The sequence below is a fragment of the Magnolia sinica genome, chromosome 15, assembly GCF_029962835.1.
Source record: "Magnolia sinica isolate HGM2019 chromosome 15, MsV1, whole genome shotgun sequence".
NCBI classification, from domain to species: Eukaryota; Viridiplantae; Streptophyta; class Magnoliopsida; order Magnoliales; family Magnoliaceae; genus Magnolia; species Magnolia sinica.
Window position 1 is genome coordinate 7,804,697 of NC_080587.1, and position 27,884 is coordinate 7,832,580.

Sequence of the window (27,884 nt, forward strand, 5' to 3'; positions counted from 1 at the left end):
TTGTAAGCTACAAAAGTTTTGGATCAAGTTAATCTTTGTAATTTCCTTTCATCCAGTTGTGGTTGACCTTACCAATGGGTTGGATGACAAATAAACATTACGAATTAAGTGGGCCTAGGGAACTTTTTAATGGTGAATGTTCAATCATCATTGTTTCTTGTGGTGTGGTCCACCTGAGATTTGGATTTGCTTAAGTTTTGGGACGTCAACCTCAAATGTGCTGGAAAAATGAATGGACGGAGTGGATATACAACATATCATCAAGGTGGGCCCTACGGTGAGGCTAACACCCACTAAGTTGTTACCTAGGTAACACCTAATCCCCGTCCCTTTATCCCCTACTTTGATCATATAATTTTTTATTTTATTTTATTTTATTTTGTTTTGTGGGGGTGTTAGCATGGACATCGAAAAGGAATATGATGATTACCCATTTATTTTGAAGAAAGGATGTAAAATGGATTGTTAGGATTATTTGATCATTGGGGCTTTTGATCTATGGCCCATCCCTGGCTGGGCCCATTCCTTTCCCGGTAGAAACATGAGGACATTGTGAAGGAAGGTATCCTGCATTGTGAATGTATCCCACCACATTGATGTTATGAAAGCGAAGTTTTGGAGTGTGCTTTCTTTTCTTCTTTCTTCTTCTTCTTCCTTTTTTTTTTCCTTTCCTTATCCTTCTCCTTCTCGGAAGATTCCTTTTTCTCCCACTTGATGGAAATATAGGCCACACTTTCATTATTTTCCATTCCACATTATTACATTTTCAATTCTCACAGGGATTTCTACTTGTGTCTAGAGAAGAGAGAGAGAGAGAGAGAGAGAGAGAGAGAGAGAGAGAGAGAGAGAGATTTCCTTCTTCCTTTCATCTTCTTCTTCCCTCTTCTTCTACTCCATCATCACAAGTGTGGTGTGGTCCACTGGTTTGGATGGCTTACGTCACCCTCTTCCCCTAACACTCTCTCAGCTCCCTCCGCCTACAATAGATAAGGGAGAGACCTCTTGATTTAGAGGATCGGTATCAAACTCTTCATCTTAGAAATCTATCCACGTGATTGTGATCGCTTCAAGGTAATATCTTAACCATACATGTTTAGACCATTATTAGAAGTCAAACTTTATCACACATGAGGTGTTCAGGGGACTTGGATCCTTAAAAGTACTATGTTTCTGTTGTGTTTATACTTGAAAGATCCAACACCAGCTCACCCACCAAGAAAATGAGATGCTCTGAAAATCATGCCAATCCAACCATCAACTGCGCCATCAAGCAATTTTGGGGGCTTATGTTGTGACCCACTTAATGATTAGATTAACCTGATCTCTAAGTTGTCCAATTTTTTTTTATGGTGGACCATCCTTGTGGATTGTTTAGATTACATGCACCGTGATGGTCCGACTCTTATCTAGCGTCCTTGTACCTGATGGCTACATACTTCTCTAATCCCTCCTTACTGAGTGCCGCAGATAGAAAAATGATTGTGATAATTCATTTTAATTGATATCACTCTTTGTTCAATTGATATGAATTATATGGGAAAATGATTTTGATCATTCATTTATTCTTTGTTCAATCTTAAATTATTTCAATTTATATGAATTGTACATCTAACATGTCCTTAGCTAATACTTATACAAGTATATATTGATCTTGATGGGTAACTCTACACAGTGACTTAGTTCTTTTAAAAGAGTTTTGTCATGCTAGATGCAAGAAGAAGGCAGCTCACGTACACAACACCCATGTGCTAGCATGACACATACACATGAAATCTAATCCATTCATAGAAGAGGGAAATGGAGATGTAAATTGAAGTAGAACCATCTTGGCTGCAATTGATGGCCTGCCGCTTGTTGCTTAGTCCATTCATGGATGGACCCCACTTGGCTCCCCTCCCCCCTAAAAAAATAAAAAAACAAAAAACCACTGACATAGAATCCTATATGATATTCTCAGTTGAATGTGGACATTAGGTTAATTTTTATCATTACCCGTTTGTTTGAAGGTTGTTGCTTGGACGGAGAGGATCATCCGATGCCATATTTAGACAGTTGCCCTAGGGCAACAGATCCAATGATCCACCCACGAAGCCACATGGCTTGGTCAAACAATAGACACTCAAGCATAAGGACAAGCTACAAACAGAAAATGGGCCAATAGGTCTACTATACTAAATTTTAGGGATTTTTCCAATTGACAGCTGCCTTTTGTGCCCACCTGAAACTGGCCCCATCTCCTGAAACTGACAGAGTGGTTAACCCAATACATCATGGTGGGCCCATGAATAATGGTTGTGGTTCAATACACGCTGTTTCCTGCCATGTGGCACACTTCGGATCTACCTCAGTTTTTAGCCCGCCCCCTAAAATGATTTGGTGAAACTGGAGGAATGGGTAGAATTGTCAGAGACATCACTGTGGAGCTGAGTATTTAAGGGGTAGCCACTCAATCTCTACTCCTTGCATACAAAAATGATAACGAATTTCTGCATATTACTGTGCCACGACTCTTAAGGCCCCCATGAGGTAAGTATATTATCAATACAATCCAACTGTTTTGCCAACTTATTTTGGAGCATGAGCCCAAAAATGAGGCTAATCCAAAGCCAAGTGTATCACAACAATAGAAATAATGGAGATAATGACACCCACTGTTGAAACCTACCTAGGCTCACCATGTTGTTTATGAGAAATCCACCTCATCAATCCATTTTGCCGGCTCATAATAGAGATCGGGAAAAAAATAAGGCAAATCCAAAATTGAAGTTGGCCACACAGCATGAAACAATAGAGAAGACATTCAATACCTACCGTTGATATCTTCTTGGGTCCATTATTATGTTTATAAGCCATCCAAACCATTGAACTCTGAAGGTAGGGCTCACCAAGGTGGAAATAGTAGGGAGGGAAATGCCTACAGCTGAAACCTTATTGAGTCCATTATTATGTTTATATGCCATCCAATCTGCTTGACCCATGATGTAGGTAGGGCTCACCACGATGCATGTTCAGAAATCCACGTTGCCGATCTATGTTTTCAACTCATGTTACTAGGCCCAAAAAATGAAGTTGATCCAAAACTTAAGTGGGCTACATTAAAGAAAATATTTGAGATTGAATGACCACTGTGGAAATATTCTTTACTGGGCTCATCATGCTATTTATTTGTCATCCAAACCAGCCATAAGATCATTCTCACCCCCTAAAATCATATGGAGAAAGTGATGGACTGGGTGGATCTTCCAAAAAGATCACCGCTGGCCTCATGACTATTTCAATCATGGGCGCTCAATACCACTATTCCAAAAAGATCACAGCTGGATTTGTCTCATAATTAGGCCTACACCCTAAAATGAATTGGCGAATATAGTGGGCTACAAATGTTTTAATATGGGCTGGTGTTGTGTCAACAAGGGGAGTTCAAGACCATTGTTTCAAGTCGTGTGGTCCACTTTGGTGTTGGATTTAAGTCTTATTTGTGCCCACCTACTAAAATAAGCTAATAAAAATAGTGAACGGGGTGGATTTCTGAAAAATATCATAGTGGGCCACACGAGTATTTGGAGCTCCTTGATCACTTGAGTTTTGGATGTTCATCATATTTAGGCCCACCAACTAGAATGATCTAGAAAAAAATGGTGAATGAGATGGATTTTTGAAAAACATCATGATGTACCATGAGTTTCAATGGTGTGTTAGCGCTGTTTCAATAGTGGGCGTTCAATCCCGCTGTTGCAAGTAGCATGGCCCCACTTGAGTATTGATCTACCTCATATTTAGGCTTGCCCATTTAAATGATATAACAAATTGGTGGACGGGATGGATTTTTCAAAAACATCACAGTGGGCTAGCAGGGTTTCAATAGTGGGAGTTTAATAGCATTTATTCAAGTCATGCGGCCCACTTGAGTGCTGGATTTGTTTGGATCCATCCCCAAAAAATGAGCTGGCAAAAATGGTGGATGGGTTGGATTTCTCAGAAACATCACCGGGGGCTAGTGAGTTTTTAGAACTCCTCGGTTCTAAGATGGGTGTTCAATATCACTATTTGAATCCATATGACACTCCCGAATTTTTGAATCTTCATCATATTTGGGCCTATCAACTAGAAAAAGAACCAGAAAAACTGATGGATGGGTTGCATTTCTGAAAAATATCACAGTAGGCACACAGTTTCAATGACAAACAACAATGTGCATTTAATACCACTGTTGTAAGTCATCAGGCACAGTTAAATGTTGGAACTGACTCATATTTGGTCTCACCCCTTAAAATAAACTGATGAAAATGGTGGATGGGGTGATTTCTTGAAAATAACATGGTGGGCCACAAGACTATTTCAGCAAAATCACGATGTGTTTCAACAGTCGGCATTCAATACCCTCTATTCAAGCTACGTTCCCACTTGAGTTTTGGATCTGCCTCATTTTTGTGCCCACCCCCTAAAATCATATGGCAAAACTAATGGATGGGAAGGATCTTTCAAAAACATCATGGTGGGCCCCATAACTGTTTCGATGGGGTATGCTGGTGTTGTTTCAATGGTGAGCATTTAATAGCCACTATTTACCATGGTCTGGCCCACTCAATTTTTATATCTACCTTATCTTTAGGCTTATGCCCTAAATTGATCTGAAAAAACTAGTGAACGGTGTGGATTTCTCTCAAACATCATGATGGGCCCTAACTATTTCAATGGTGGGGGACATTGTTTAAATAGTGTGTGTACAATACCCACTGTTTCCAACCATATGATCCACTTATCTATTTCATTTTTGGCTCACTCCTTAAAATTATTTGGTAAAACTGGTGGACCACATGGATCCTACTTCTGGTTGAAATCACCAAATTACCATGCCTAAAATTTAAACGCCTAAACTTTAGAACACTAGAATCACAGTCCCAAAATCAAATTGGTTGAAGAATATTCAAGCTACTCATTCATGGACAATGCTTTCTGAACAAGGACAGTTGAAATTTTCCATCTCAATTCCATCTCAACAATCTAAAAATTGTCAATCAATCCTTGAGTAAAATCTTTCAATTGGGCCCATAAGATTAAAAACCTATGTAAGGGTGACAGATCTGCTGGGTCTTCTGAAAAGTATTTCTTTGAATCAAACAGGAATGTTGTTCATCGCTTGCAAGGTCATTAGCTGCTCAGCCTGGATAGATTTTGAGATATGGGGCCCACCTGAATTGATCCTAATTGTGCCAGATGATCCTCTGCCCAAACAGACCATTCGTTCCATTTATACCCGTGTGTTTAAAAACTTAAATGAAATGCATCTATCAGAAATGTTAAATTCCCCTGTTCTAGTACTCGACATGCTTGCGGGCGATCCAGTCTGTCCATTCGGTGGACGGCACCTATAATAAAAAAAAATGTGCAGTAGCAATCACATTAATGTTAGAAATTCTAAGAGTTAGAAGTGTGGTGTGCCGCAGGGAAGGACATGCTCAGTAGCTTTGGTGGAAGGCTTAGCAACACTTGACCCTCCTAGGTCAGGAGTTATCATCGAAGCCTTTCCTTTATCCTTAAGTTGACCCCAGTCGGCAAATGGTGGCTCCTGCAGATGACTTGCTGTTCATGGCTAAGGGAGACTTCGTTGTTACATTTCCCATGGCCATGACGGTTGTCAACGAGATGCCTTTGTCCTTAATAATGACTGGCCCATTCCTGGGTTGTGACATCTGTAATGGAACGGTTGGTTGTTGATTTGTCGTTTGGGAAGGTTGTGGCAAAGGATGCTGCACTGTTGCTTCTTGTTTTTTCCCTGGACAATCGATTATTGCTATATTGGCTTGAATAATATTTGCACCCGTCATTTCAAAAAAGGGATCACAAGCAATTCCCATTGCTCATATTCTATAAAACTTAAGAAGGCCTTTGTCAATGTTCTCCTATATGATGTTCCGAAAACGACACGATTCTTAGTAGAATGAGATTTAGTACCATGTCACTTACAATACACATCCATTTTCAATTCCTCAGCGGATGGGACCTTTTGGTAAACTGGGAGTTTAATAAATTTGACTTCCAATTGGAGGTCAAAGATCTCCTTGGCATTAAAGATGTCGAAGGAGTACTGCCTTGAGGACCCGGGGGGGCACCTTTTTAGGGGTTAACACCGGTAGAGGTTTTAATCTTGGGGCATTACAAGGTCGGACCCTCATAGGAGCATTTGCCAATTACCTCCGCCGCAGCCACTTCATAGTCAACTTCATGGTCTTCGCACAGTTGTGTGGGAGTTATTTCTGTCATGTCTAGTTCATAATTCAGTTCGATAAAACATGCCCCGTGATGCATTCATATGGTGTTTCTCCTCCTAGAAAATCCACTAGTATCATGTGGTTCTAATTGACAGCTCAAACAAGTCACCAAAATGTATGTCCTCAAACTTCTTGCGAAGCTCAAAGTTCATGTCTTTTAAGGTGAGTCCGGTGAACTCAACTTCATGAAGGATCACTGAGTACTAATTTTTAGCACTTTTGAAACAACTGATGAATTGCTTGGCCATTTCTATGGGCAACTGGCAAAGTTTTGACAAATAGCCATTAAAACCTCTAGCTCGATTCAAGGGAATTGCATATGAAACCTTTCCTCCATATCAAGCCAGGTTTGGATTGAATTGATCAGGAGGTTTATGTACCATGTAAAGGCTGCTCCCATCAGGGAATTCCCGAACAACCTCAATTTCAAGAAATCATAATGCAATAATACTTCACCACATTGCATGGTGAAGCAACCGATATGCTAACACGTGGAAGTCTCACCCTTTTCGAAGAATAGGATAAACTTAGGGAACCTGAATCTTGTAGGTAACTCAAAGTATTAATATACCTAGTTAGGATCAGATTTCCTGTACACTATACACTAGTCAAGTAATTCACCAACCGTTCAGCTAGATGTCGTACTCCTAAATGAATCCTATGTCATCGTCCTGGCCGAGCAGTCGTTGTAGTAGCGCAAGGTATGGCCTTTGTATCACTTGATCAACGGTCGAGGAGGTGGTGGGATCAAAGGTTGCTCCCGGGTATCTCAACCCTCTGGTAGCCTTGTTAAATGGTTGGTGTGATTAGAGGTTGCTCCCTAGTATATCAACCCTTTGATAGCCTTGCTAAATGGTCAGTGTGATTAGAGGTTGCTTCCCTTGGTTCTTGGTCGTCGGGTAGTAATTGTGCAGCGTCGGCCTGGTGGCCAACTTCTCCCTGAGATTATCAATGCATGCTTAGAGTTACCCCTTAGGTATACATAGGTTTTGGGCAACGAATTTCAATTGGCTGTAAGGTCGGCCATTTTGGCCATTTCTCCTCGCCACTGATGGTCATGGTATAGGACGACCTTGGAGTTTGGTCTAAATGACCCTTGTAGGGAGCTTGGTCGGTTGTTCTGCTTTGAAATCCAAAGGGAGATTGGGCGCAGGCTGAATATTCATGATGGAAAAAGCCACTCGAAGAAACTTTTGACTACCCTTTTGAATGTCTCTACTTTTATCTAATTGCCCTCTACGATCTAGCTTATGTGTCCTTGCATCTGAAGGAAGCGCATGGCGACATCTCTGAAGACTAGTTGAGAAGAGAATCATGCGTCCACATCGATTGGTTCAATGCACTGTCCTTTGTCTTATGACTGTTCTATAGTGTAAGGGATGGAACTATCCTTTTTCGATTTAGGAGGCATCTTGCTCTATTGAGGAGCATGTCAAAAAATATTTTTCTCATAATTCAATCAAACACGAGGCCACATATGTTAGCAAAGGCCCATATTCGATTAAGCGTGTGTGGTTAGGTTAGTGCAAGTATGCCAGAGTCATACTGGACTTGAGTTTGATTGAACACTAGTGACCCCAACGCTAGGACATACCAATTAAATTTTAAGAATTCGTGGAATTAGGCACCTTCTCATCCACCAATTGCTATAGCAATCAAGCAATTTAAAAGGGTAGGGGTTTATCCTTGTTAACGGATTCTTTTTGCCTTGCATTAAGGACTTTTCTCTGAATGGTGATAGTAGGGCTTGTATTTTTTAATAGAACAATGATGGATAGAAAAGATTAAAACTAAAGGCTAACAATGCTGATTTTATTAATCTATATTTGAAGCTTAATACAATCAGCACATGAACAATAAAATCAGAGAAACAAAAGATAAATACCTGCGATCGCCTGTGTGAATAAAAAATCGAGTTAAGTGGTCAATAGAATATAACCAATGGTTTAATCTTCCAAATAAGGACTTGATTGATTGGGAATCCAATGACAAGAGATTGTGAATATTTATAATACTTCTAACTGTACTGTAGTGAAGTTGCTACACGGTAAAGATCTAAGCTAACCTAAACATTAGACGTTCTATAGTGTAGTTGGATAGAAGTGGAGGAATCTCAACTAAGATAAGTAACGTTGCTCTATGTATGAGAGAATATGTTTGGCATGGGGTCATGAGTTCTTCATCATGTGCTCCTTATATAACTCAGGAGGAAGCAAACCCTCACTGGATTTTCTTGTTGATCCAAGATCCTTGGTGATCACGATACATAGTTGTTTCCTAATCATCCCAGACTTGCCAATGAGGTCTCCAGGGTTACAATACAAAACAGTTTTTAGATCTCCTTGCCAGCATGACTATAGAGATCCGCAGACATTGTGGGATAAATCTCATTATATCCGGATTCCTTACGGTGTCCTTGATTTCTTTGAGAAGAAATTATTTCTCAAACTTTCATAATCGTCGCGAGAGCACCAATCGTCTCTAGGAGGATCTCTCATTTTTAGCAAGATTATATAAGATAGCCTTGCCGAGCATATCCAATTTGCGATATTATCGCTATCTCGGTAGGTCTTTATAGACTTGTCGTGCACGCTGCTTCAATTACATATGCCACTTGTATAATGGCTACATGTCATTCTTCACAGTGTTTTATCTACAAACCGGCATACCATTTTGCTTCATTCTACTTTTGGCAGGAGACGTGCCACTAAAGGATATGGGGCTAAAGATATCCTTGGTATGTGACTAGAATTTCGTCCATCATTTAATATATAGGAAGCATTGACATATGGTGGCATCTTATTGGTATGTGTGGATAGAGTTGTACACGAACTGAGTTAGCTAGGTTAACTCGCTCGACTCGACTTAAAAAAGCTCGATTTGACTCGGTTCAAAACTGAGTTCGAGCCGAGTCAAGCTGATTTTTTGAGATTGAAATTTCGAGCTTGCCCGAGCTCGACTAGACTCGGATCGAACCCTATCTCGAATCAAACTCAGATCGAACTAGTTCGGTGACTGTTATTTTGATATTGATGTTGCTCAGCAAGTGTTTGATGACATGACTCAATGAAGTGTCGGCTGGTGGCAAGGAAGGTATGGATATGAAACAAATACCCTTGTATCTTGATTTTTATGTTGCCTACTGAGTGTTTGATGAAATACTTGTAAACCGATGCTGCTGCTTTACATTCCATGAGAATTTGAAGGTGCACTCCATGTGTTTAAGAAAATGTCGTAGAGGCTCAATCTTGGCTCAAACTTGGCTCGAACTAGCCCGAACTGCTGCCCGAACCAAGCCGAGCTGGCCAGTCAGGCTTGAGGACCGAGCAGAGCCAAGTTTGAGCTAGGCTCAGCTAGTGGTCGAGTCAAGCTGTGCCAAGCTCGACTCAGTTCGACTCGTGTACACCTCTATGTGTGGACGTGTCAGGATGGTTGTAAACAAGTGGGCCCCACATTTAGATGACCCCATATTGATGTGGGCCCACCTAATGGATGGTCCACATCAAAGGTCGGCCCATTATGATAAATAACCCACATCCAAAGTGGGTTGGCGTGATAGACAACTCATTTCAAAGGTGGAACTTACATAATGGATGGTCCACATCAAAGGTGGGATCCACATGATGTGCAATGGACATTCAAGCTAGCCCCACATGATGGACGAAGGTCGGACCCTAATGATAAATGGCCAATATACAAGGCGAGCCCTGCATGATTGGCAACCCACATTGAAGGTGGGGCCCACATGATAGATAGTCCACATCAAAGGTGGGCTCCACATGATGGCTAAATAATAATGGTGGGTCTCACATGATGGATGATCCACATCAAAGCTCGGCCGTAATAATGAGTGGCCCATATCCAAGGTGGACCCTACATGATGGACAACCCACATCAGAGGTGGGGCTCACATGATTGATGGTCCACATCAAAGTTGGGCTCCACATGATGGGCCGTGGATATTGAAGGTGGGCCCCACATGATGGATGACAAACATCAAAGGTGGGCCCTATAATGAACGGTGCACATTAAGGCCCATTTGGATACCACCAAATAAGCTACCTTTTCTACTTACAACAATAGATAAGTACGTTGGTTTATGATCAGTTATATGTAACATTTTTACTTAATGTTACTCAAGCACTTCATCTTAATAAGTAGAAACCAAGTTAAGCTAGTTGAGTATTAAGTAGCTTATCTTAAGTAACTTATAATCCAAATGCCCTTAAAGGTCATCCCCTATGATGAATGGGCCACATCAAAGGTGGGACCCACACAATTAACGGTCTACATCAAAGGTTGGCCCCGCATGATGGACGGTGGATGTGAGGGGGACCAAATAGACTTGAGGGATAATTACTTATGATGTTCGAAGTCAAACATGATTTTCTAATTTTTGGCTGAGAAGTATGCCGTTTACCAAGCGTACTTATCTACTGAATAAGTAGAAACTAAAATAAGTTGCTTACCTAAAGTTACTTACCATCCAAATGCCCCCTAGATATGCAACATTGTGGCATATATGGGTGCTTGGAGCTAAATCATAGCAATGATTAGTGCATGTGGGATATTTGAATATGGATAATAAACATGTGGCATATGCGAGCGTTGAAGTTGAAATATGGCACATGTGAGGTGCTTGAGGTTGTATGGTGGCACATGTAGCACAAGACATGCATTCGCACATTTGACACATGTAGGCCCTTTGAGAACTTGTGCACATTGGCACATTGGCACATAAGGCACATATGGAGGGATTGAAAATGGACTATGGTAGGTGTGGCACATTGATGCATATGGGTGCTTTGCATATGTGGGTTAAAAGAAAAGATAGAATGGTAGAACAAGTGGCGTAGTGGCAGGTGTGGGGCACAATGAAGATAGATGGTGCCACATTTGAGTTTAACTCCATTTTCTTTCCATAGTGGGAGAATGGCCTCCCTTCAAATGAGTGTATGTGTGAGAATACATTAAAAATAGTTTTCAATAAAGATAGAAAATGGCAAAAGATGTTTCACATAAATTGCAAAAAAAAAAAAAAAAGACTTAACAAACAACTAAAAGTTAGTTTCACAGGATTGTTTTCTTTCCTTTCATTAATCCAAACAAGCCTTGTGATAATAAAAAACAGGTAGAACAAGATTTTGTCGAGGTCATCCTTTTTCTTTTCTTTTTTTTGAAAAGACAGCTATGTGTTGATATAGGCAAGTGTACAAGATGGGGATTCAGGTGGGCCTCACAGAGAGGAGGCCACTCCTATCGTATGAAAATAAAAGTGAAAGAGATGAAAAAAAAGAAAATACAGCAGAACAGGGGAATCAAAAGAAAATGGAGCAGAAGATAGCCGCAATGAGAAGGCTGCCAGATAAAGGAACCTGTTCAGAGGAGAGGTAGGCTCCCAGGAGATGTAAGCAGGAATAAGAGGACAGGACAATGGAGAGACGCTGCAATGGGCAATGGGGGACGGATGAGTCAGCCAACCCCTATTTTCGGTTTGGATAATCTGATATGGCCTAGATTTGATCTGTCCAGAAGAATGGAGCCTCTAATGGGCCTTGGAAGATCATTCTGATGGAGGAAGAGCTTGTTCGGAGCACCCCTACTTGCCAATTTAGTGAGACCGTTAGCTACAGCGTTACTTTCTCTGAATTTGAAGCAAAAATCATCCTGTCAAATCAATACTTGAGAAAATCACCAGCAGTTTCCTTAAAAAATTACGCATACCAGGCAATTAGAACCATCTGCATAGCGGCCCTCCAGACCAACAATCCTAATCAACGAACATGAGCCACACGTGAGCTGGAGACAACCAATTATGTCAACTCACGTGTTGGGTTCTCATTGGCTTATTATATAGTGAAGAATCTAAGATAGATGGAACATGTACATGCAATAATAGAAGACGATATGATAGATGGAACATATATAGGCAATGATAGAGGTGGATAATCTTGTATGTGATCCTTGATATCCTTCTCTTTCCCTTACTTTGAACATCTCTAATTTTTTTCTTGTGATTTCCCTGTTAGGAACAAGGAATGGCAGAAGCAGTTGTATCCGGCTTTCTTCAACTAGTTATTGAAAAACTAGCATCGCCAATCCTAGAACAGTGTGAACTGTTGTGGGGTCTTCACAAGGAGATGGAAAATCTAAGAAGCAAGTTATCGACGATACAAGCCGTGCTTGAAGATGCGGAGGAGCAGCTAGTAAAGAGCAAGGCGCTACAAAATTGGCTGGGAAAGCTTAAATATGTGGTTTATGATGCAGATGACATATTGGATGAGTTCACAATCGAAGCAAAAGTGGAAGCTAAACGCAGAAAAGTGGAGATTGGGGATTGCATTACGAAGGCATTCAACTTCATTTCGTCATCTAACCCATTGGTATCCCGTTCAAATATGGTGGATAAGATAAAGGAGATAGAACAGAGATTAGATGCAATTGCTGAGGAGAGGTCTAAATTCCATTTGAGAGGGGGAGAACGGGTGTTGGATATTAAAGGCCGAGAACCAACTGACTCATTTGTAATCGAATCAGATGTTTATGGAAGGGAAAAAGATAAAAGAAGGGTAATGGAATTACTTGTTAATGAGGATTACATAGAGAATGTTATGGTCATTCCTATTGTCGGTATGGGGGGCCTTGGAAAGACAACAGTGGCTCAGCTAGTATACAATGATGCGAGGGTGGAGAGGCATTTCGATTTAAGAATGTGGGTTTGTGTGTCAGATGATTTCGATGTGCCGAGGCTAACAAAAGCAATTTTAGAATCTGTTGCGGACAGCAAATGTGATCTCCTAGATGTGGATTTACTGCAGCGTCGCCTCCGAGAAAAGCTGAGTGGGAAGAAGTTCTTACTTGTGTTGGATGATGTATGGGATGAAAATCCTGAGAAATGGTATCGGTTGAAACAATTTCTCAGAGGAGGTGCAAGGGGTAGTAAAATCATAGTAACTACCCGTATTGAAAAAGTTGCTTTAATCATGGGCACTCTCCCTCCACACCATTTGCGGAGATTATCAGATGATGATTGTTGGTCTTTGTTCAAGCAGCGGGCATTTGGGCATGGAAGACAAGAACATCCAAACCTTATAATGCTTGGAAAGGAAATTGTGAAGAAGTGTGGGGGTGTCCCTTTGGCAGCGAAGGCGCTTGGAAGCTTGATGCACTTCAAAACAGAGGAAACAGAGTGGTTGTTTGTCAAAGATAGTGACATTTGGAATCTACCCGAAGAAGATGATCACATTTTATCTGCTTTGAGGTTGAGTTATTATCATCTTCCACCGCATTTGAAGCAATGCTTTGCATACTGCTCAATATTTCCAAAAGATCATAGAATCGTGAAGAAGAAGCTAATCCGACTATGGATGACAGAAGGTTTATTAAATCATCAGACAGAAGAAAACAAATGGAAGATGTTGGTGGAGAGTATTTCAATAATCTATTATGGCGGTCCTTCTTTCAGAATGTTCAGAAAAATGAAGATGGGAATATAGTAAGGTGCAAGATGCATGACCTCGTGCATGATCTTGCATGCTCTGTTGCTGGGAATGAATGCGCGATTGTGCAGGTCAAGAATTCAATGAGTATCCCTAACATATCTCATCGTTTGTTGTTTGAGTGCGGGTATAACATATGTGTCCTAACGGACCCAAAGCCCTCAAGGAGAGTAAACCATTTGCGAACGCTGCTTGTGCTTGGAAGTCAGTATTTCAGCATTCCTCGTAATGCTTGGGTACAGTTTATGTTCTTACGCGTGCTAGATTTAAACTGGGTGAATGTCACCACGGAGATGTTGGTTTCAATAAGCAGGTTGAAGCACTTAAGATACCTCGAGCTGTCTATTTTTGAAATACGAGCCCTTCCTGAATCCATTTGCACCCTTCACCATTTGCAAACCTTGAAACTCTCGGGGTGTTATAAACTTGAAGAGTTACCCAGGGACATGAGCAAAATGACTAGTCTAAGACATCTTGATATCAGTGAATATGATAAATTGACCCATACGCCAGCTAATATGGGAGAATTAAAGTTCCTTCAGACCTTGCCAATATTCATAGTTGGTAAGGATAGTGGATGTGGTATAAGAGAGCTGCAAGGTCTAAACCTTGGAGGAGAATTAACTATTCGAAACCTCGAGAATGTGATGTGTGTAGCAAATGCCCAGGAAGCAAATTTGAAGCATAAGCCGAACCTTCGTAAGTTACACTTTTCGTGGGGTCGCGATATTGATCTTCAGTTGGAAGGAAACGTGGAGCAAACACTTGAAGGTCTCCAACCACATCCAAATCTCAAAAGGTTGACTGTGGAAGAGTACATGGGTGTCAGATTTCCGCATTGGATGTGTTCTTCATTGCTTCCAAATCTGATTGAAGTTTCAGTGATTAATTGCAGAAGATGCGAACAGCTCCCCCTGGTCAGCCGCTCACCATTCATTAAAGTTCTTGTGATACAAGGAATGTATGCTTTGAAATCTATTGACAACCATTTCTCTGGCGGTGATGATGTTACAGAGGGATTTCAGTCACTGAAAGAACTCAGCTTGATAGATATGCCTAATTTAGAGTGGTCAGTATTCAATGGAAGAGAAGTACTACTCCCTCACCTTGACAAATTAACTGTCTCAGGATGTCCAAAGTTAACAATGCTTCCATGCCTTCCATCTCTTAAAAAATTGAAATTGACAGATGGTTATGAGATGTTGTTAGATTCAGTGGCAAACCTAACCTCACTTTCCTCCCTCGAGGTTGAAGGTTTCAAGGAGCTAAGGTCGCTGCCAGATGGGTTGTTTGAAAACCATACCCATCTCTTGAGTCTAGAAATTAAGGAATGCCCAAAGCTAGAGTCTGTATCTAGGGAGCTTGGAAACCTTGCTGCTCTACGGTCTCTGATTATTTATGGGTGTCATGAGCTTGCATTGTTGCCAGAGGAGTTACAAAACCTCACCTCTCTCCGTCGGCTGTCCATTGATAGGTGCAATGGTCTAACGTCCTTGAGACTACAAGGCTTGAGCTCTCTTCGAAGTCTATTCATCCAGTGGTGTGAAAGCTTAACGAGTTTGATAGGGGGACTGCAACACCTCACTGCCTCACAATCCTTGAAAATTAATATATGTCCGGAGCTGGCATATTTACCAGAGGGTATGCAACACCTTACTTCCCTTCGAAGACTCAGAATCAGGAGCTGTCAGAAGTTGACATGTTTCCCGGAAGGGCTACGACATGTCACAACACTGGAAGATCTATCAATCGGTGGAATGACTCCGCCGGAGTGGATAGGAAACCTGTCCTCGCTTCGACGTTTGGAGTTTATAGGCAGTGATAAATTGACGTGTTTACCATCAGGGCTGCAACTCCTAACTAACCTCCAACAGCTACAAATCTGGGATTGGCCATGTCTAACAGCTCTTCCGGAGTGGATAGGAAACCTCTCCTCGCTTCGATATTTGGAAATTTCCTATTGTCGTAAATTGGAGTGTTTGCCATCAGGGTTGCAACTCCTAAGTCTGAAAATCAGATGTTGTCCCCAATTAGAGAAGCGATGCGAGAAGGAGAAAGGCGAGGATTGGCACTACATATCACACATCCCATATATCTGTATTCAAAAGGATTGTAGGCACCACTTCTCACTCAAAACTTATCTCTGCTTTATAATTAATTTGAGGATTTCTACTGGAAAGCTTTTTACTAATAATATGTTTGGGAATTTTATAAAATACTACATCATTAAGACTCTATTTACATCTTAGTACCTTTCTAAAATGATCTTCGCATTAAACTGCCTCACTAATCAAGGTATTTGTCAAAGGAGTACCTTATGTCATGTTTTTCATAAAATGACAAAATGCCCATCCTTAATGATATAACTCAATTACTTAAATGTACATACCATATTTATGAGGTGTTTATTGTTGAAAGCTGGTGCTAGCAAGGGGCTATTGGTCAGTGCTCTATGGACTTATTTGCCATATCATTTTATGGCATGATTCAAAAATTAAGTCACCTCCAAATCTCTGGTGGACCAAGGAAATAGCGGTCTTTAAATGCCCATGATTAAAAACTTCTTAGAGGCCACAAAAGCTTTGGATCAAGCTTATATTTATTCTTGGGAAATGCTTTTTAAGAGGATAAATTACAATATTTCAGGGTCCACGTGGTATGCATCTCACATCCAACTTGTCCAACATTTGCACACTAACATTATTATTAGACTAAAGAAAAACTTAAAAATTCCAATCATAAGGTGGTTTAATCCATAAAAAATAATGTACACCATTTAAAATTTTCAATTTAAGTGTAGCCTATCTACTAATCTGATTGACCTGATATTTTGGTTAAGTTATCACCACGGTGTGGTGCATACGTTGGACGGTTTAGACATTATACACAGTGTACATTGGCCCTACAAGTATCAAGTTTCACTACTTATTAAAGAAAATATGAGGGTATTTTTGTAATTTCATCCCTCATAAAGCATCACCTCATAATTTTTAATTTTAGAGGCTTTATTTGGTAAAATACAAATTCCTTTACGGTAAAATTCCCAAAAAAAATAGAGGGCACTTCAGTCATTTCAACTGACTAAAAGGCAATCATATGTGCTTTCCTTTAGTCAAGGCACTTTCCACTAAAAATGCCTTACTCTTGGTAGACGTATTATCATTTTAATTAATTGTACTTCTTCAGGAGTGCGACCGAGCCACACATGTGGGCATCAAACGCCAAAGGCAATTCAGGAGCTCATGATAATCTAAGGCTTTTGCTACCTTGAATGCTTGCGTGGTGGAAGTTACACAGCAAATGCTCAGTTCAAATATAAGGTAATTAACTTTAAGATTATTAATTTTAAATATATGTTGGAGTGAAATTAAGTCACTAAGGCCTAGCTTTGATAAAAATAAAATTTTAAATGTGAAAAATCATGCAGTTTATACTATTTTTGTTACATTATTTGATCTAACAATATTTTAGGCCGATTTGAATTGGAGTCCAAAGAGTAGAATTGAAAAGAAAATTCCACATCTAAGGAAAATAATGGATGAGGAAATCCATGGAAAAGAATCCTAAAAAGGTTTTCTATGTTACTTTCCATGATGTTAAGGGCCCGTTTGGATACCACCAAATAAGTTACTTTCTCTACTTACGACAGTAGTTAATTAACTTATTTCAGATAAGTTTGGTTTATAATTAGTTATAAGTAACTTTTTTACTTAAAATCACTTAATCACTTCAGTTAACTTTTTTAACTTTTCTAGTTTTCATAGTTACCGAAGAGACACATCAGGAGAGGCGAAAGAGAGGAGAAGATGATAAGTACTTTGTTAACCAAACATGTTTATCTGCTTAAGTAAATTATGATACAAACACCCACTAAGGGAAATGTGGAATGATCACTAATCAAAAAGTGATATTTGCCTCTCAAAAAGTGTGGAAATGTAGATAATCAAGGCCTTTGAAATAAAAGGAAAACACTCTTTTTTTAAGGAAAACTGTAGAAAAGAAAATAGTTTCCCACATGTTACTTTATTGTCGCAACTGATGGAAAACATCACCTCAGCACTTGTCCACAGTTATTTTTTGGATTCCACCAATCCAAACAGGCAGGCCAATCATCCTTTTTTATGGACTATCTCAATTTTTTGGTAGATGCATTGTATGGTTCCTGGATTGCCTTTTATGGTTAACTGATGTGTTTGGCAAACAGATCATCTAAAAACCAACATTTCATTGTGGAATGAGAGTGGGACTCATGCAAATGAGATGAAGGGGCCTAGCAGCAAACATGCCAATGCGGTACGCTTATGGGCGACTGAGCAAGAAAGCTGGTGGTTGAACCAAAAATCAGGCTGGTCTGCTTATTAGGTATGACAAGTGTATGTTGAATGTAAATCAATAGTTATTTTCTTTACAAACTTATTAGGTAGGACGACACTGAGTTTACATAATTTTAGGTTTGCTAACAGAGCTCTCTCCCCCACTGATCCACCATGTGATGATTCAAATTGTTCATCCAGAAATTCCAACTGAAGATGGTCCATACATAGAAATTCTTACTTATCTAAAAGCAACTTGAAACGATGGTCTATATGTTATGCGAACTTAAAGACGTCAGATCAGTTAGATTTCTCTCATGGGGGCAGCCATATACTATGGGACCTTCTAGATGTATGGTTTGGATCATCACATCATGGGGTGAATGGGAAAGCCAATTGGGCAAGCCTTGATAGCAAATTAATCTCATTTAGTGCTAAACTGTCACTGGATTAACAATCGAATTCTCTACTCTTTTTTCTTTATTTTTAAATATTTTTGCGGATGTGTTTCTTAGGCATGTTTGAATTCTTGTTGCATTCTCTCTCTCTCTCTCTCTCTCTCTCTCTCTCTCTCTCTCTCTCTCTCTCTCTCTCACACACACACACACACACACACACACACACACACACACACACTTCGGTTTTGATCATCACATCCTATTGAATAGTGTGGGGAAGATGATTGAGAATTGATCAGCTACAAGCAATGGGACTAGTTCTTGTACCATAACATCTTGATCGACAACACACCATTTGTGTAGGAAATCAGTACTATGAAAAACTATAGGCCTCGCTTCTCAAAAGTCAGGCTGATCAGATCACTAGGTGTGCATTCCAATACTGTGGCCCATCTGATGAGTCAGGTAATCTTCATGGTGATGCCTACAATTTTCATGGCACTGGTGTCAATTATACACAGCTGGTTTGTGCTATGTCGACGAGATACAACACCATAACTTGTGGTAACTTGCCTGTGGGTAATCAGTTCTCAGGATGATTTCTTAAATTGTTATATGATGGTTCCTTAATACTGACACAATTTTATTTTATTTTTGGTAACCCTGGGCCTTTCAGGATAAGAGACATGTTTAAGGATGGAAGTGGTTAGTGGAGGAGGGAATTCTTGGCTATTACAACTGATGTGGAGATTTTCTTGTCCTTTGGAAAGTGCATTCTCGCTTCGAAACCGAGCACTATTTTGAATGAGTTAAGGTTGTGATCTTGCTTCTTGGAAATTTCAAGTGTATATTCCCAGTAGTTGGTTTAATTGTATTGCTGACTATCTTGCAGACTCTTTTATTAGTGACTCTTATCCATTGTCTTGATGGATTTTGTTTCTTTCTTTCCTTTCTATTGTTTAATAGGATTTCATTGCCGATATTTAAAAAAATGAAATAGATAGACAAAAATGAATTATTTCGATTCATTGGAATTTTTTAAAAATGATTATGCTATTGGTTTTTGTGGTAAAAAAATAATAAATAATAAAATAAAATAATTCTAGCATATACATAACCATTTTCAATTGAAGTTAGCGAGTTTTAGAAATTAGAACTATGCTTCAAAATATGGATGTTATTTGTCAATTGGGCTTGTTTTATGAGAAAAATGGCCATACTATAGTACGAGTGTAATGGTTCTTATGCATAACTCAACAGTCCAAATTGTAGGCCCTACTTTGGATAGGTTATTGAAAAAACACTATTATGGAACTGATGTACAAAGTGACTGGTTGGTGGACATCTAACACACAATTCGAATGAAAAGGTAGTCAGTTTGGCATGTGGGCCTTGATAAACATCAAATACATCCATGGTTTTTGTTGTTTCTTAACAAAGATTTCATACTTGGCTGATGTCTTTATCCTTTCTTCTCAACAACTTTTACATTTTTCTGCCATAGTGATGCATGTAATATGAATTGTCATTTAAGATATCTATTATAGTACTTTTGACTTTATAAGACGAGGGCTGTTTTTTTAGCATTATCTCACTTTGGTTTTGATGGTTCATGTCTAATAAAGCACATCCAACATAAAAACATGATCTTCTCCTAAGTCAAGCCCTCTGTTCCATGAATCTAATCGCCTCACATCCCAACTAATATATTCTTATTTCTTTTGCAAGATAAGTTGAATTTTGTCGAAGAAAGAACCAAGCTATAAACCATGCATGCAGCTTAAGGGAGGGGTAAGGAGGAGATGATCAGGTGGGACCCCTGAACTAGTGTGGATCTAGATGACAGTCCATACATGTGAATATGCTGCATCACTCTTCATCAAGCTTTCCTCTCCTCCCCCTCATAACAATAAAGCTGACATGAGCAATGCGAAATCTTCTGTCTGCTCCCATAATTCATTTTCGATTCTCGAGTAAGATAATTTATAGATATATTGGCACTACTTTGTTATATTTCTTTTGATGGAGCCATAAGTCTTCTATTAAATAAGGTTTAATGTCCAATTATTTCATTTTTTGTTGTTTATGCAGTTGATGCCTTGGCCAGTCATCATTTTCACAATATCAAAAGTCGATGTACAAGGAATTCTAAATGGAATTGCTCATGTGTGGTGGATGTAGGTTGTTCGCAGCACGCATGCCAACTTAGGATATGTGTCATAGACATGGACAATTGGGCATTCATATGGTAGGGAAAACTATCATCAAGCCCTAACACAAACATTAGGCTGGTTGACTGATCAGATGGGTCGTGCATGTACATTGAATATGGGCCATTCCTCATTTCTTCCAATGGTCCATTTTTCTCATACAAATATGGGCCACCCATAGAGTAGACCAATATGATCTTTGGGCATGAGCATTAGCATAGTGTGCCTTTACCTGTCATGCACTGCTCCTGTGTACCTCAAGCAGCGTTCATCTAATTGTATTCATTGTATGGGCCGTTTTTTGAAAAATAATAAAAACAAGTAAATGTTTGCTATGTGTTTCTATATCAAGCTAGGCAAGCCTTGGATCAGAAAGCGAGAAGGGAAACATGCATGGAACTCAGCAGAGAACATTTACCTGTTAAACCAAAAACTAACAAGAAGTTGTTCACTCATTTGTTATTTTATGCCAAAAAAAAAAAAAAGAAAAAGAAAAAAAAAAGAGGCAAGGTTCCCCTGTTTTCAGTGCAAGAAGCACATTAGCTCCCTTGGTACTTTCCAGGTTCTCCTTGTCTTTTCTACAATGCGTTTAAACATTAGATTTTCATCTTACCTTTCACATTCCATCAAACTGCCATAGTTTTGCTTAATTCATGTTTAAGACATCTACGACAGAAATCAACATTCTTTTCTTGTATTTTTCTTTATTATGAGCATACTTAGTTTCCCAGAATGTGTTTTGGTTGGATTTGAGTGACGACGCAAATGAGGCATTGTCTACTACATTGCAGTTGATGATAAACAAAAACTATGCCATGATGTTGGTGAGCTACATTAGGCATCCATCTCTCACTTCTCATATTAAAGGAACGGGCCAAGGAGGGAAACGAAGACTGACTGATGATAGCAAGCATCCCCACGATGGAGAATGGCCATAGAAAGATCTTTCCACATTGAGGAAAGCTCTCTCGACTTGCATTAGGTAACCTTAACAATTACATTCTCTTCATCTTGTTCTCCTATTCCCATATTCGGTGTTTGGTTGTAATGGAGCATTAATGCCAGGAACTTTACTTCCCTTCTAATTGCATTTCTTAATAACATCTGTAAGTTCTCACATATGTATCTAATATAGAACTGACTCTTCAAGTTCTTTAGTGTTGATACATATTCATGTAGGAAGTTGACACTTAGAATGCCTAAGATGAGAAGCAACAATAGCGGGTGAATGCCAACACTCAAAGAATCGAAACATCTATGAACAAGTAAGAAAGCTTTTTTTCTACAAAAAAAGTTGAATCTAATTGAATTCAGTAATATTGAAGATCATTAATACTTCTTACGTTTGTAATACAATGTTGCCCACATGCAATGTGAGCAATAACCAAAATAAAATGCTTGTTATATATGTTCGACAGGCCTATTGGATATCCTTGGCGACCATCGATCTTATGGACATGCCTTTGTGGAGCTTTCTCACCTATGTCCTTTGGGAAGTTGAGTACATAGTCTATGATCCATAGATACTGACAGAGAGCTAACATATCCATATCAAGTTGAAAGACACATAAATGCTACAAACCTTACCACATAAGTGGTAATAAATGCGAGTGGCGAGCTGCTGCTAGTTCACGAGATTCTTCTGTCGGTTATAAATGGAGGGTTAGAGAGCACTGATTGTTTTTCAGGCACCTGACTTGTCAATGACATTGAATTTGTAATCTTTCTTTTCCATGGAGTTGATGTTTACAAATGTTAAATTAAGCCAAATGCGAATGTAGACCATGTGTAATTTGTACATGGATCGGATGATGTTTATCTTTCCATAAACTTCTTTTTTTTTTCTTCCAAATCTATAGATATGGACATTCAAATTTGACTAGGACAATAGTAATAGTTAAATTTGTGAATGCAGCGCCATGGGAACTTGTACAAACAGCATAGCTGAACTATGGCACAATAATAACTTGGATTAGGTAGCTGAGATATGGCTCTGCAAGATGGTATGCTGATGGCGGTTAAGATAGGCATGGTGGGTAATGTCCCAGTTTTATTCAAGTTTTATGATAAGTGTGGGTATGGGATGCCACGAGGTGAAACTCATACCCAAAGCAAACTGCGTTGATGCAGCGACTGTCGTAAGTGAGGCTATTTCTTCAGTGCATCATCTTTCCAACCAGACCACACAGTGGGCAGTGGAGATATGAAATGGTGAGTAATGGAGATATGGGGTTCACATCTCTCCTATTTGTACAGAGGAAACAGTCCATTTCGTGATACTTGATAGTACTCCTAGTTGGACACTCAGGGTGGATGGCCTGTGTGAGGCAGGTGGCTCATCTGAAGCAGAACCTATGTGAAGTGGGGCCCATGAGCGGGGTTCGGCCGAGGTCCTAACCCATGGGATGTGGGGCCTGTGCTATGAGATAAAGGGATTAGTGAGCCATGCTCTATCAGTTTGAGCTTTTAGAGCAAGTGGTTAATTGTCCTGCATCAGGAACCATTTAAAATCACACCCAACAACATTTAAAAACAACAATGATACAGCAATTCTAACCAAATGACCAATAGTAAATAAAATGGACAGTCAAGATTGTTTATAAATAAATGGCTCCAGTCAACAATTTCAACCATCCATTTGGTGGGGCCATCATGGTTGCTTACGGTTCTAAAGACTTACTAACCCGATGAAGGGAAAAACAAGAAGTGAGTTGAACAATGGACTCAGCTTTTCATATCTTTTCTAACCCATGAAGTTATTATCGTTTTCTTTTAAGCATGCATTTTCTTCGTGCACATGCCCTCCCATGGTGACTGGACCTACCTACTCCTGGGTCACGAAACATTCGTGGTGGAGCCCACCAGACAAATGCATGCCACACTGGCATGCGTGTAGAGAAATGTGAGTAGTTGTTGTTTTCACTTCCCACAATTCCAGACCAGACAGAGATTATGAAACTGGCCAAGGACTAAGCCTTCTCATTTTTGTATAATCTTTTGCATATCTAATAATTCTGAATGACAATAATGAAAAGAACAGGAAGCATATTGTTGATCAAAATCTTCGAAACGGATGAACTAGATTGTCCACAAAGAGGAGAGGACTACATCTTGGAGGGAACTGTCTCTCTTCATGGCAGCTTTGAACTCATCGAACGTGACCTTTCCATCACTATTGGCATCCATCTGATCGAAAATCTCATCAAGCTTCCCAGGTTCTGTTATATCTGCTGGAAGGCAGTCTTCTGGCAAGGCCTATATGGACTTCAGTTAGCAGATATTTTCTACCATATCCAATGTAAAACTATAGAGAAATGCTAAAAGGTAATTCGTGTGCAGGAAGACTGGAAAGGTGGAGATTCAGGTTGCACATGTACAAGATCCAGGCTGTTCATTAGGTGGGGAATGCCATGAACACACCTTGTCCCAAAATTCTGTCAGGTCTGCATATCAGGTGAGACACATAAATGTTGAACATAGATCAACATGTATGGTTCCCCTAGCAAGTGGATCGTTGTGATTTTTGGGCCAGGGCATTTTCAAGGTGGCCCCCATCAGATCAATAGACATATCTTGCACCTTTGTACTGCCTTGGCATTTCTTGAAACTCTGCAGGCTTCAAAGGAAGGGGGAGAGATATTTACTCTAAGCATTGACACTACTTCCTTTGTGATGCATCCTGACCTGTCTGTATCATACATCTGATGGGAACATAAAATGCACACATGTTAAGCTCAAAATTTTATGTAGTATAGAAATTCGAGATATGAAAAGATAATTTCATTTCACTTGATGAATACACAGTTCCTTGGAAGACATAGGCACGAGAAATAAATTGTGTATTAGGCTGTTTCAGAAAATGATCAAAATAGAGTTTATACGTAGCAAATGTAGCTGTTTGAAATTATTAAAAATGTTTTAAATTATGTTGCTAAGCATTTTGAATTCTGATTTGAATAAGAGAAGCAATATATACAGTGGACCTCTCAATATCCTATGAGACTATCCAGAAGGCCCCATCATAGGATGTGCCATGGCCTAATATCTCCCCTATCAGATGAAATCAGCCATCCAATAAAAATGGATAATTACAACAAACAGTCCGCAACATACAGAATAGTCAGGACATCCAATGGGGAAGATTTTTTGGGGTATCTCCCATCCGCCGTGGGCCCCACCAAAGTAAATGAGCAAATTCTCAATCCAACATTATATATTTACTCATTTTGTCAAAAACAAAATAAAACACTGCTGGAGAGTATCTTGAGTAGTACTAATTAACTCAGGAATAGTTATACAATACTTGACGGCTTGACCCATGGATATGGGAGTACCCTCAGATCTAGTTTGTAAAAGGGGTGCCCATTGTTTAGTGATCCAAACCATTCGTTTATTGGGCCCCACCACGAAAGAATCTTCAAGATCTGTGTTTCCTCCTGTCTGTAGTTTACTGTAGTAAATTACCTAGAAGCAGAGCTGGAGAGCATCATCTCCATGTGAATTTCTGAGGCTTGAGAAGACACGTAGGATCTCTCTCATGTCCACAGTCCCGTCATGGTTGTTGTGGAATAGATCAAAGACACGTGGAGCAAGGGGGAGAAGCGACCTCATGTTCATTGCTTTTAGCACTTGTTCAAATTCAGAAAGAGTCTCCATTTGCACATCTGCATTGAAGGCTTCTCATTTATTGATCACACATTCAAAAAATTAAATAGTAAAACAAATTATTTTCAATTTTTGGGCCAGATTACAACATGGGTCGGTCAAACTTCACAAGATAAGGCCACTCATCCTCAATAGATCTGGACATAAGCACACCAGTCTAGACTCCAATTCGTGAATCTCATTGTGGATGAACAATTGCCTAAAAATCACATTATTGTTTTCATGATGATATTTTTGTGATTTTGCCTATCAAATTTAGATTTCTATCTTTCAAAAAAAAAAGAAAAAAGGATTGCTAACAGTTTTCTTTTTATCAGTCTACCAATTTGGTGGTTGGGACATGCTCATCCAGTGGGGCCCTTGATTTAGGGGAGTCAATATTGGAATGTTACTTGCAATTTGATTAATCTTGTTAGAGGGAGAATTTAGTTTATTTCAGTGCTCCCTTGGGACACCATATCTTTGTTGTTCAATTATTAATAAAAGAGGTTAGGGAGGTCATTCTGTCATTAACATTTCATTTTCCCAAAATCCCTCTCTCTACAACAAATCTCAATAAGAGAAGGCTTCTGTTTGGATTGCTCAATTGAACTGAATTACAGTAGTCCTGTTCATATTAGCAATTCCAACCACTCCAAGTCAATCTTTAAAATGCATGGAATTGCAGTTAGGATTTGGTCATCACTACGAAACACGAATTACAGTGTTCCCACTTCCCACATTGAGTTTGGTCGGCTCCTCTATACTTTGAATTCTTGCAAGTTCGTTCAATGGGGCATCTGAGCAGACCCTAAAACTAACTTTAAAACATTAACATCATAAATCCATAAACATTCACTTTGTGTGAACCATTTGATTTTTCTTTTTCTTTTTCTTTTTTTAGATAGGATTCAGGTTGAATTCTTTACCGTTTTCCATGGGATTAGATCCCAATAATATCCAATCATGAACCATAAGATTCTATCTACATTCGTTCTATAACGTTTTGCATCTGGTTTCGAGCATAAGATACTAATGGAGAAGAGAGTAGAGAAGAAACTCACATTCTCTTGAAATGTTTTCTCAGCTTCTCGAGCTCCTCATGAGTAAGATCATGGGACCCTAACAGAGTCCTCAACTTCTTCGTTCTCAAGAAAACTGTGCTACTCAACACGCTCGCTATTGCTGCAGCATGGAATTTGCGCCGTGCATTGAAACTCTGCAGCCGTGAAACAACCTCCGAGTCCATTAGGTGCTCCTTTGCCAATTCACCGATCACCCATGGATGCAGTAGAAGCTGTTTACAGGACAAATTTTATAGTATAATAATTAATAACAGTGTATATTATATAATGTATAAGAATAAGGTTTGAAAACTCAGAATTCAGCTTAGAATTGAAGAAGGTTTGAGTACTAGTTGACTCGAAACTCTACTTGGTTGCCCTTTTTAATTTCAAAGGCTTGTCATTTACTCTGGTTTTTTTTTTTGGGTTGCTGATTACTCAATTGAGATTTTCTAGGTTTTTTCTTTTCCTAGAAAGAAAATTTAATTTACCTCCCCTAACTCAACCCAGGTCTTGATCAAGTTAACTCAGTGAGTTTTTCAATGACTTTATCTAGTTTTGGATGAGAAATTCTTGACAATGCCGATACTTAAACAGGAAATACACAAATGTTTGAACCAGCATTTGCTCATCCCAATCAACATTATATGTGGGCCACCTTTTGGTGATCATATTTGTTCTTATGTGGGGGTTCCATGGTGGGTCAGAGGCACTGCAAAAAATCATCCCCATTGATTGATCCTAATATCTATCTGGGCCTACAATACCAGCAGCTTATAATACAAAGAGATGGCCAACATGAATGATTGATGTCTTTTTAGATTTGAGCATAAGTAGCTAATGTAACATGAATGGACTAATGGTCATTGCTATATACCTCTTGTGCAGTGGGTCTTCTGTGAGAATCCATGGTCAGAAGACTGGAAATCAATTACTGTGCAGATGAAGAGATGGTCTTCCAAGTATGTTCATCAAAGCTGAAGTCACCCTGTGTGGAAACCATTTCCCATAAGAAACAGAAACGCGAGTAAGTATAGCAGCACTGAGTGTGAAATCATTTCACACGAAAAATATTTTCTATGAATTTGCATCAAACAATATAGAAAAAAGAAAGATAGAAATGTTAAGACCAACATCCATGCATTTGGAGGTGAAATTTTGAAGTTTGGGATACACAGAAGGGAAGAAAGGATGAGCATCACTGATGTAGAACAGGTTGCAGTTGATTTCTTGAAGGGCCAGGATAGAAAAAAAGGGGGCCGAAAAGCTCGATCTAGGACGAAAATGGCGTGAACATGCTCTATGAGTTCCAACAATCACTACTTTTAATGTCCCCCTTTTGCTATTTTTGGGGTTTTAAGAGCCCGGTTGTAGTCCAAAGTCTTTGTTTTAGTCATCTAAGAGTGGTTTACAAGTTTGAGTAGGATTAGAAGTCCTTTTACTATTTTTAATATTTTTAACTGTTTTAGGAAAGTTTCTTATTT

At 39.4% G+C, this 27,884-nt stretch overlaps 3 protein-coding genes and 1 pseudogene across 3 annotated transcripts in view; 3 read left to right on the forward strand and 1 right to left on the reverse strand.

Annotated features, from left to right (window-relative positions):
• Positions 1-22,526, forward strand: part of LOC131228143 (putative disease resistance protein RGA4) — a 67,876-nt gene extending 45,350 nt beyond the window's left edge. The window contains exons 9-10 of the mRNA XM_058223976.1: positions 21,872-21,957; positions 22,111-22,526. The gene's annotated coding sequence lies outside the window, so the exon portion shown is untranslated. The remainder of the gene's footprint in view (positions 1-21,871; positions 21,958-22,110) is intronic.
• Positions 679-13,773, forward strand: LOC131228019 (putative disease resistance protein RGA3). Its single transcript, XM_058223837.1, has 2 exons — positions 679-1,071; positions 12,302-13,773. The coding sequence occupies exon 2, from the start codon at positions 12,311-12,313 to the stop codon at positions 13,766-13,768; it is 1,458 nt and encodes a 485-aa protein (XP_058079820.1). The 5' UTR covers positions 679-1,071; positions 12,302-12,310; the 3' UTR covers positions 13,769-13,773.
• LOC131228018 (putative disease resistance protein RGA4) lies at positions 13,780-20,449 on the forward strand. The gene is made up of 4 exons (XM_058223836.1): positions 13,780-17,091; positions 17,976-18,133; positions 19,159-19,296; positions 20,211-20,449. The coding sequence occupies exon 1, from the start codon at positions 13,780-13,782 to the stop codon at positions 16,018-16,020; it is 2,241 nt and encodes a 746-aa protein (XP_058079819.1). The 3' UTR covers positions 16,021-17,091; positions 17,976-18,133; positions 19,159-19,296; positions 20,211-20,449.
• A 1,244-nt stretch (positions 22,527-23,770) lies between the features above and the next one.
• Positions 23,771-27,490, reverse strand: LOC131228144 (calcium and calcium/calmodulin-dependent serine/threonine-protein kinase-like; annotated as a pseudogene).
• Between the last annotated feature and the right edge of the window lie 394 nt (positions 27,491-27,884).

Excerpts from the sequence above, each read along its gene's own strand:
- LOC131228019 (XM_058223837.1), top strand. The coding sequence starts at position 12,311 with ATGGCAGAAGCAGTTGTATCCGGCTTTCTTCAACTAGTTATTGAAAAA.
- LOC131228018 (XM_058223836.1), top strand. The coding sequence starts at position 13,780 with ATGCATGACCTCGTGCATGATCTTGCATGCTCTGTTGCTGGGAATGAA.